The 11,057-nt window shown below is 30.0% G+C and overlaps 1 protein-coding gene across 3 annotated transcripts; it reads left to right on the top strand.

Moving 5' to 3' along the window:
• Nucleotides 1-2,052: 2,052 nt before the first annotated feature.
• LOC149883853 (uncharacterized) lies at nucleotides 2,053-8,193 on the top strand. Of its 3 annotated transcripts, none has more exons than XM_090097420.1 (2): nucleotides 2,053-2,261; nucleotides 7,467-8,193. In XM_090097420.1, the coding sequence occupies exon 2, from the start codon at nucleotides 7,497-7,499 to the stop codon at nucleotides 8,067-8,069; it is 573 nt and encodes a 190-aa protein (XP_089953546.1). In that variant the 5' UTR covers nucleotides 2,053-2,261; nucleotides 7,467-7,496; the 3' UTR covers nucleotides 8,070-8,193. The 3 variants fall into 3 exon arrangements, with proteins under 3 accessions (XP_089953546.1, XP_089953544.1, XP_089953545.1); XM_090097418.1 differs by lacking the exon at nucleotides 2,053-2,261 and adding an exon at nucleotides 6,791-7,066; XM_090097419.1 differs by lacking the exon at nucleotides 2,053-2,261 and adding an exon at nucleotides 7,073-7,376.
• The last annotated feature ends 2,864 nt before the right edge of the window (nucleotides 8,194-11,057 follow it).

Genomic DNA, 11,057 nt, shown 5'->3' with positions numbered 1-11,057 from the left:
TAATACCGCAGGTTTTTTACATAAAAAGTTGAAACCAAAGTCGAGCTTTTTATTACAACTGTAATTTAAAACTTTTTTGGTCTTTCGGAATGTTCTACAGGTCTAATATTATTTAGGGTAAGAAATTTGTTTTTTGCATTATTCGCTTCTTAGAAATACTAAGCACCAGTAGCTTTTGAAACATGCTCTTTTCAAATGAAACATGCACCAAACTGCGTGATAAGGAAAGTATGATACACATTACTATCCCCTTTTAATTGCACCTGAAACGGCCTTAGCAAAAATAAAGTTAACTAATCTATTTTTTGCGGTATGAATCTGTTTTTTGTGGTAAAAATGTTTGTAATTTGAAAGAATGAAATATAAAATTCTTATGAGAAGAAATACGATTTACTTAAGAAGAAACATTAAAATTAAATGTATTTTATTATGTTTTATCTTGTAAGAATTAAAGAAATGCAAATTTAATTTCTCAAAATTTCACGAAAAACATAAAATACATATAATTGAATATTCTTTAGCTGTTCTTCCACGTCTCTTTTTAGCAACAGTATTAGACTGGCAGATTTTGTTTTCTTTTTTTCTTTGATTTGCTCTTGTATCAATTTTCGTTCCTTGTAAACCTTTTTTCTTCTTTCTCCTTTCCCTCATTTTTCTTTTCTTCGTCCTCTTTTTCATACATTTCCAAAACTTCGTCACTTTTTAAAGATTTTTAATAACGCATTTTCTTATATCTTTTCGTTTTGCTTTTTTTTTTTTGTTTTTCGAATTGATTCTGGAAGTTTGAGCACATCCTGAACTGAAATTGATGATACAAAAGTTGAAGAAACTGGAACTTTCGTTTTAGAATAAAATACTGATGAATGTATAATGAACTATTGCTTCATAGATAAAGAATTCAGAAAATATTCATCAGGAATGTAGCTCAAAGGATTATGCAATGACTCTATTATAGAGTTATTGCATAACAGCGACATATTCCTGTTTTGAGCGACATATTCCTGTTTTGAGCAACATATTCCTGTATTATAGAGAGGTAATGAGTAATTGCTGTTGTCGTATAATTGGTAACTCGGAAGAAAAGAAATGACGTGAACTCCTTGATCAATGTAACATTCAAGAAAATTAACATTAGTGTGATTTGGATGATTGTCTAAGAATCTGAAACAAGATATTTTTCACTTTCTAATCAATTCTTTGAACACAATTTTTTAAAAGAACGTTGGATTTTCAATCTCGATTAAGTTTATAGATTTAAGTTTATTAAGAGTGAACTAAAAATTACTTTTGACAGTTCCAAAAACAAATGCAAGATTTTCCATCCGAGTAAATTTTCCTTTCTAGATAACCTGGTTTTAAACACAGAACCATTTGATCAAAAGCAGACAATAGCAGAAAGGAAGGTTTGATTAAGGTTTTGATGAATTAATTTTGTAAACTGTTTTTGCACTTTTCTTTTAAAGAACTCTTTTCATGTTCGTATTCAATTCAAAATTTGTCTCATCGACTTTTTGTAAAAAAACTTCCTGATGTTCAAGGACATAAAGCAACTGTTCAAGGACATAAAGTGTTAAGAATAAACAAAAATCTAAATTGTTTTTTTTTTTTACATTGAATTTGAAACGTCTAATAAATGGTCCCCATTTATCAGAAAATTTCAAATTTAATATAAAATTTACGCTCTTTTTATTGCATTCTCCATAACAGAATATAACAGAATATAACAGAATATAACAGAATACAACAGAATACAACAGAATATAACAGAATATAGCAGAATATAGCGGAATATAGCAGAATATAGCAGAATATAGCAGAATATAGCGGAATATAGCAGAATATAGCAGAATATAACAGAATATAACAGAATATAACAGAATACAACAGAATATAACAGAATATAGCAGAATATAGCGGAATATAACAGAATGTAACAGAATATAACAGAATATAGCATAATATAACAGAATATAACAGAATATAGCATAATATAACAGAATATAACAGAATATAACAGAATATAACAGAATATAACAGAATATAGCAGAATATAGCGGAATATAGCAGAATATAACAGAATGTAACAGAATATAACAGAATGTAACAGAATAATAGCAAATACCGTTTACGATATGTTTGCAAATTCGACTTTGATGCTTTGTTTTCATTGATCTAAAGTTGCTAGTTTTTTCATGATTAGAAGCTGTTAAATCCGCCGACCGGGCAGGCTAATTAAAATCACAGTATTAGGAGATGATGTGGTAAGGAAATATTTTTCATAATTGTTTCTTAAGCAGTATGCCCCGTAGCATTGTCCTGTTGTTGTTCAATCATTTGTAGCGTACACCGTTAATTATAAATGCGTTACCTGCGTTATCATGTTCAAAAAAATACGGTCTAACAATCAATTAGGTCATTACTCCGCACCATGAGCTGACCTTATGCGGATGTAAAGACCTGGAGTAGGTTTTGTTTATTTACTGTTCCATTCATCTCAAAATGAGCTTCTTCGGACAATAATTTTTTTGAAGCAAATTCTGTAATTTCATTATGTAGAGTTCGTGGAAATATTCCAGGAGAAAGCAGGGGCAGTTTGATGGTCATTTAACATCAGTTCTAGAGTTAACTGTATCTTTTACAGATATATGTGTTGACTACAACATTCAACTCTTCTTTTAATGTTTCTGGAACATTAAAAAGAAGAGCGCAAAAAATTTTAATATTTAATCATCTCATATTCTGCTTTATCGAAGGAAAATTTCAGTCATTAAAATAATTATCGTTTTGTGATAAATATTCAATTTTTAGTAAATGTTTCAATGATTTTACGCTTTTTGTGAGTCAAGTATTTTTCCCATAAAAAGGTGCACATTACAGATGATTACACAATAAAAAACGCGCGAAAGCAGGAGGACCTAGAATGTTTCTCTAGGGGCAGATAATATTTTTTTAATTCGTCTTGAAAAGCAGCCTGAAACGGGGTTCTACCTGGTAGATGTACATGGTAGGTGTAGTTGTAGTAGATATAGTTTCTTAATTTTTGCATGTGCTCTTTTACTAGGATGTTGATGTTGACCACTTTTTTTGTTATGCACCCCAAAAGCCATGTGGATTAAATTGGCTATAATTGCAAAACGGCTGGGAATATAGACGTGATTCTTTGCAGAAATTGGTTATAATATGTTTCTCTTAGAATGATTGTAAATTATATTTAGAATACTTCAATGCATTACCAAAACATGTGAACCATGCACTACCAAAACATGTGGTCATGTGGACCTAAATAACCATGTGAGTTTTTTGAAGATAATGAAAATATTTTAAAAACATAAATAAAAATTTAATAAGATAAGTTTCTGTTGGTAGTCCATTAAAAAACAAAACATGGCTGTCTGGGCAATAGACGAATAGGTTTAAAAGAATTGACGCTTTTTTTTTTTTTAACAAGTAGATTAGTATAATTAATTTAAAAACAAAATTTAATTGAGAGTTAATTGACGTACTCCAAGGTGTAATCCGTCAACAAAAGCTTAATTTGTAATAGTGAAAAAGTCCGTAAATGATAAAAAATCAACAGTTAGAAAATGGATTGCAAAAAAAGGAAGAAAAAGAAAAAAAAGCATTGAAAACTGCCCATTTCTCATCAATAAAAGACCGAGAAACCATAAACCGACCTTGTGATGGCAGAATAATAAGTAACCAAGAATTATCTTACTGCAAAATCTTGGCACATGATGAAAATGAGTCTGTAGTTGCTTTCTTAGAGAATAAAAACAAGTGTAGGCTAGCGCTCAATAAAAATGACCTAACCACAAAATATTTAACTCCATCTCTCCTCTAGACCCCCAAAAATGACCCAATTGTTAGATCCCGCTCAATAAAAGAATTTTAAAGTTTTGCACTAGGGACCTATTTTAATAAAACCTCCCAACAAAGAACGTGGGTCTGCATCATATTGACGTGAAAAGTTTTAACAAGCGGATTTGTAAATGAGTTCCATAAAAAAAGCATCATAATAAATTTTTTGACCTGATCACACCTAATTTTTTGACCGTAAAAAAATCAAATGAAGGCTAGCACCTAAATACATGGATCAATGAAAATTAAAAATGAGATGAATGTAAAAGAAATAAAGGAGAAAAAAAGCAAAACCGAAAAAAAAACAGACAAAAGTTCCCCAATGTAAACTAAAGTGTACTTGCAAAAACAATCTGAAATGCGATGCAATTGGATACAAGCTATGTCTTGTCTGTATTTACAATGTAAAATTTGTATGTAGTAAATCTACGTGTAAAATTTGTATATAGTAAAATTACCTGCAGTAAGCGACCGCTAGGGAACTTACCTGCAGTAAGCGATCGCTAGGGAACCAAGATGACTGTTTCCTGTAGAAGAAACTGATTTTGATGGGAAAAAAAGCTCCATTGAAGGGAAACATTTTCAATGTTCTCTAATTGAAAGATGTTTTTAAACATATCATTAAAAATAGCAACAACAACAACAACAGCAACAATAGCAACAACCACAATAACAACGACAATAACAGCAACAATAACAACAACATTGTTAAGGACATAAAAGGAAACGCTACAGGTAAAAAGAAGAAAGAGATGATAAATGAAGAAGTGTTAATAAAAATTATTATAGCTGTTAAATACAAGTACTTCTTTAATAACTTGTATTTAACTACTAAAATCATTTTTATTTACAAACTTAGTCTAAAATTAGGAAGACTCAGTTTTTGTCTTCCTGATGCTGTACTTTTTTACACAGCAACCAAAGTTTCGGTTTTGGACATTTCCTATTTGCCAAAATCCTTTTTTTAATTCCTTTTTTTAAATCCTTTTTGGTTACAAATAAACCAAATTACACCCATTTTGACACATTCTCTTCTTTTGTTTTTAGATTTTCTGACCGTGTGGTTTTTTGAGTACCGTGGTTTTTTGGGGTGCATCCATCTTTTTCATTTGAAATATCTTGGATAAATTTTTACCTTTTTTAAAGTTTTTAAAGCAAAGTTCGCTCTTTGGAATGTGACATAATTATAAACTCAGAAGAATAAGTGGTTAGGCTTAAAGACTGTTTATAAAAAGAAAAAGAGAATTTAAAAAAGTGTGAAACCACGTTAGATGTATTTGAGCAAGAGAAAATTGAAATCATTAACATAAACTTTTTTGTCTAAGTCAATTTTCTCAAGAAGAAGATTTAGGTAATGATCAACAAATTCAGATGGACACATTGATGGATGATGATATAAACAATCAACTATTTAGTTGCTCTTTTTTAGAATTTATTACTTCAATAAAATATAGAGTCATTTTATATATTAAAATTTAAGCTAGACTATACAATATACATCAAAGCAACACTCCTTTTAGCTTTAGTTGGCGTGTGAATAGATACGTGTCTATTTAAATCAACAATATTTAAAGACAATTCTTTATCATGCAGGTTAGATTCAGTTATCCCAATGATATCATGCAAAGTTATCAAAAGATGCTAAAAGTATTTTAAAATTTTCAATATGAGATGGTAGAGAAGATATGTTTACATGGAGATAACTTTCAGAATTTCGGGACAAGTGATTGTACCTGGAACATCTACATATTTGCAGTTGATTGAAGTGTAAGATAAGTCATTGAGGTCCCCAAAAAGGTTTTTCAAATTTGTATTATCAGATAGATTTTTTACTAGGTTGAATTTCAGTGACTTTTCTACAAGTGAGATAAAGAACTTAAGAATACTTTAAGAAAAGAAGAAGAAGAAGGAGAAGAAGAAGAAGAAAAAGAAGAAGAAAACCAAGAAGAAGTAAAAAAATTTAAGTGAGTTACAGAAGGAAGAAATAAATCAAGAAGAAAGTATATGTATGAAAACTCTATGTAATCCACGAAGTATCTCAATAAAAATTCATTTCACATGGGAAAAATTTCCTGATGTCTTCAAGCATAAAAAAGTTTTTAGCAAACAAATGACAAAACCTGATATCTTATCCTTTTATAAGAATTCAGATTTTAAATCCGATAATAACGGTGCTGCGGATGAAATTTTTGAATTCCTCAAAATTTGTTTTAGCAAAACAAAAAACAAAATCTCCAACCTGGTGTCATCTTGTGTCATCTTGTGTCATCTTGTATCATCTTTTTTTTTTAAAAAATTTATACAACAATGGGAAAGATTTTATCTAACAACAGCCATTCCAGTTTTTTTTTTAGATTATTTCTGCGGTGTCAAAAGGCTTTAGAATCAGAAAAGGATTTCAAAGCAAGAGAGGGGTGCAGACTCTTTAAGTAAATATTAGCAGTTTATTAGTTTACAGAAAAGTTGTGGAACGAAAAAAAAATTGTTTTTAGATTTTCACTCAATCGTTTGGTGATAATTAAATTTGTTCCTCTATGGCGGCAAAATACAAATATTTTGAACTTATCGTACAGATTTTTTACCGTGTACATCGTCTGAGAATGCCACGACAACAACCAATACTCTAAAATCTTTTTTTAAAAAAAACTGCGTTTACAAATCTTGCAATTACTCAATTAATAATTCTCATTATTAATATAATTGTCGCATCACCACAATATTTAAGTTACTTAGGTCCCCATTAACAAACTTTCTTCACAAAAGTTAACAGTTAGTTTCAATTATGAACGTTAAACGTTTAGTGTAAACGTTAAAAGGACTTTGAACTTTTATTGAATCAATGTTTTCAATATGAGAGTTTAAAGCAGGATGTCAAATAACTGTTATTAACTAGTTAAAAAAACATTATCAAATGTCACCGCTCAGGAAAAAAAACGGAATTTGAATTAAACCATTTGGTTTGACATAAGCACCACGCGTGATTCCCCAATAAGTTTCAACAAAATATAAACGTATCACCGAGTACAAGTAGTACAAACTTCGATGAAAGACATTTTAACTAAAGAATCCTTTTAAAGGAGTCCTTTGTATAAAGAACGATGAGCGAAGTGGAATTATTTCAATTAGTGTTTCTGGTTTCAAAATTTTCTTTTAACAACAGAAGTTTCTACTCCTCGTAGACGTTACGAAATACGACGCGTGAACTGATGTGAGTAGCTACAATCGTAAATGTAAAAACTAATTTTCATGAAAATAGTCATCGAAGACGTTTTATATTTTCGCTCGAAGGTTGTGTGCTGTTAAGCGATGTACAGTCATTTACAGTGCATTTAGCCTATTCAACTTTCGTTTTGATCCTTTGAGTGTGTTTACATTTGAAATAGCGAACTTTTTCTTTCTTCATTCTTCGTTGTTTTTCTTTATTCAAATGAATTTTGGTCTTAAAAATGGCACCTTGACGGTCTTATCCAAGAGACAAAAATAGAAACCTTCGTTATAATGGTGAAATTTAGGAAAGGGTAATTAATAATAAATGTCATAATATTATCGCTTTAAAGTTTAATAATTAAATTTTAACTTCAGTGAAGTAACCGAAATTTTTCTCCTAGAAAAAATTACTGCTAAGAAAGAAGAAGGAAATGGCAAATGAAGAAACCGAACTTCCCTATGAACCAAAGAGCTACTTTGAGGAGAAAATAATTGCGTATGTTCTGAACAGAAAAAGTGGTTTGGCTCATCGTTCACCTCTTTCTCAATGCCAACGCGAAAGGACCTCAAGTTTTGATAGCATTATATCAAACTCAGAATCTGAACGCGTTCAAAACAAGAGACATTCTTTTTCATTTCTGGAACATATCAGCAAACCGTTCAAAGAAATCTCGTTATCTCGAGCACCAAGTTTAGATAGATTACTTCATCTAAAGGAAGATCTGACAAGACCAAAAAGTGTTTCCGACAACCTTGGAAATTCGTTTGTTAATTCCCCTGTGAAACAAACTAAAAATTTAAAGCGAACAAAAAGTTCAGAAGAATCGAATAAAATAAAACTCAGAACGAGTTTATTTTTCCAGTATGACGACGACGGTAAGACAGATTCTCAGCTCAGTGACGTTGGTTTAAGACACCAAAGCTTGCTAGAAGCAGATGGGCTATGCGATTCAAAAAATTTTTATATGAAACCTTCCTACTTTCATAATAATCTGATCACTTGAAAAATTTGAACCTTGGTCAATAGATAACTTACATTTTTATACTTTTTAAAAAAGCGTGCAATAAATACTTGCACATCAAAATACTTATAAATTAAATTTAGTATACCCAACAACAAGCACTCTATTTAGTTGTTTTCTATTATTTTTGTGACCTACTCGGCTGTTTTTATGACCCGCTCAGCTATCTTTAACTAAAAACTATTCACCACTTTGAAGAAGATAAACAAAAAGTTTATCTAATTTTAATAATTGATTTTTATTACTAATTTTAATTTATATTAATTTTACTTAACATACTAATTTTAATGAATATTTTTCATAGATTTCTGGTTATGTGATTAAGCACTCTCTTTCAAATATTAATTTAAGAAACATAGTTCAAGGCTCAAGACACCAAAAAAAGTTAATATTATTCCAAATAGTTTTTATCACGATGATGGATGCTAAAGAGTATTCATATAATTTCTTGTTTTGAATCGTGGACGTTTGAAATTACATCACAAATGAAGAATATTTAAAGTAAAAGAGGTTCATTCCCCATGACTAAATAAGAATCAACAAACAAAACAACAAAGAAAATCAGCAAAAACAAAAGTATTAATATCAATATCCTCTCAAAACCCTCTCAAGTTGTTCAACTTTTCTAATAAATATCACCAAAACCCTCTCAAGTTGTTCAACTTTTCTAATAAATATCACCAAAACCCTCTCAAGTTGTTCAACTTTTCTAATAAAGAATGAGTTCTTTTTCATCAAAGTTGAAAAAAATTTTGTCTTAAATGCAAACTTATAAAAATTGGTAAATAAAAATTTTGCATTAATTTTTTTTTCTATTGTAAGTTTGTTAAAAGTCTGGTGTAAGTTTGACTCAAGCTCATAAATTTTGCTATTGCGGTAGTTTCATAAAAGCAACTTTTCTTCTCCAGAATGCTAACAAAATCACATTGTACTTCAAAGAAAACTGCAATAAAGCAAAGTATGTTTGTCTTTAATTTATTCTTTTTTATTTTTTATTCCATTTGCATGTTTATCTTTCAAATTTTGTTAGCATATTTTTTTAACATTGCGTTATGCAAATAAGATTTGTCAAAAACGAGATTTGTCATAAACGAGATGTGTCACAAACTAGATCTTTCATATACGACATCTGTCGTAAACGAGATCTGTCATATATGAGATCTGTCATATATGAGACCTGCCTTAAATCTATTATTAATGATGTTCTTAAAACTGACCACTTTTTTTTTTTTTTTTTTTTTACAAATGATGACGTCGTCAACTTCATGAAACATCTTGGAAAAAACAGTTTTTTTAATAAAATTACTTTGATAATTTTTACTTTGCCATTTTCGTTTTAATATTATCTATACTAATCTCTTGTAAACAAATAACCGTTGACTGGTGATAACATAAGGAAATTTGAAACGTCATCAAAAGGTTTCGTTGGCGGGAGTATATCAAATGTTATCGCTTAACAAACATAAAAACAAAACGCAAATATAATAATTACAATACGCCTAAAGTAACAAAATTGACAAAATCCATCCCAAAAAATGCTCGCTTACTCCTTTTTGATAAATGTAGCAAACATTACAATAAAATAAGATTGGCAAGTTTGATTAGTCTACAAATCGCATACGCAAAGATTTGTACGGACAATTAAGTTAAAGCAGGTATGGCATCTTACAAACTTTATTAGGAGGTATCCTTTTTCTTTTTTAAACAAAGTTCTCAAACAAAAACCTCGTTGCTTTTTACTAGTACCTCAGGCCTATTGCTTTTCTCAAAAGCTTCGTGAAGAGCGTCAGCTGTAGAAAGAGACGGAGAGTTGCCTGGAAACAAATTTTGATTTTGGAAGCGAGGATATTTTAACACGTTGTCGTTGCTTTTACTTCTTTTAAGTTCAACTTTTAAACGCTCAAAATTAGAACTGGAACCGAGCAGTTCTGTAGCAGCGGAAGTACTCTTTGTTCTCTTTGAATTTGTTGTTTTAGAAGCTAATCTGTCTAAACTGGAAGTTCTCGCGACAGAAACATCTTTAAACTGCTGACTAAGATGATCGAGGAACGAGTGAGAGAACCTTTTTGATTTATGTTCTTGTAGTTTAGGAGAATTGTTAAGACAACCTGCGCTTGAGGTTCTACTGTGACCAGTAGGCGTGGCTGACCAGAACGATTTGCGTCGAACAGCGGAGTTTTTATCGCCACTAACGCAACCATCTACAAACATTTTTTCTGCAAAGTAGCTTTTAGGCACGTAAAAAACTAGATCCTGATCATCATTCATTTGAATAATTTAAATGATGTAACTGATGTAATTACACTACATCACTGTTAATAGTAAACGAACTGCTTGCACTCGAAAGACCAAAAAAAATAATGAAACAGTTTACACACACAAAAAAATGGTAATTTTTCTAAAAAAAGATAGCAGCGCGCAAACAATGTGTATTTAAACTATGATGTGTATTTAAACGAATTATGTTTGTTTTAAGATTCTAAAAATTTGTGTCAAGTTATAGTCGAGTTTTTCTACAGCTGCAAACTGCAAGCTAAGCGAAGAAACATTTTTGCTTAAATAAACATTCATTTGAAATAGGCTGCATGATTCAGTGGAAGGAATAGGAAAAAACATTGAAGGAAATCTTGTATTACATCAATAACATTTTATCTAAATTTATATCGGTAAATGTAACAGTTAAAATTTTAAATTTGTATAACACTAGTTAATACTAATAAACATTAATTAACTTGTGAATTGACAAACCGGTATGATTTTTATGATTTTTAAGTCAACATTGTTTTATTAAAATTAACTTAATCCAAAATTTTAAATATTTTCTCATCAGAATCAGATAAGAAAATATTAGTAAACTTTTGCAAAATACCTAGATACATTATTATTTAATGAAAACAAAAATTAATTACAAAATTACATCTCCTTGTGGTTTGGATTTCTACTACAAGGTGCGTATGGTTTCTACAACAA

Source organism: Hydra viridissima, unplaced genomic scaffold (genome assembly GCF_058129835.1).
Source record: "Hydra viridissima isolate aposymbiotic clone 2 unplaced genomic scaffold, HvirCarnegie_v1 scaffold_9, whole genome shotgun sequence".
NCBI classification, from domain to species: domain Eukaryota; kingdom Metazoa; phylum Cnidaria; class Hydrozoa; order Anthoathecata; family Hydridae; genus Hydra; species Hydra viridissima.
Note: the sequence above shows the minus strand (reverse complement) of the source record. Positions and strands in the feature narration are given on the sequence as shown.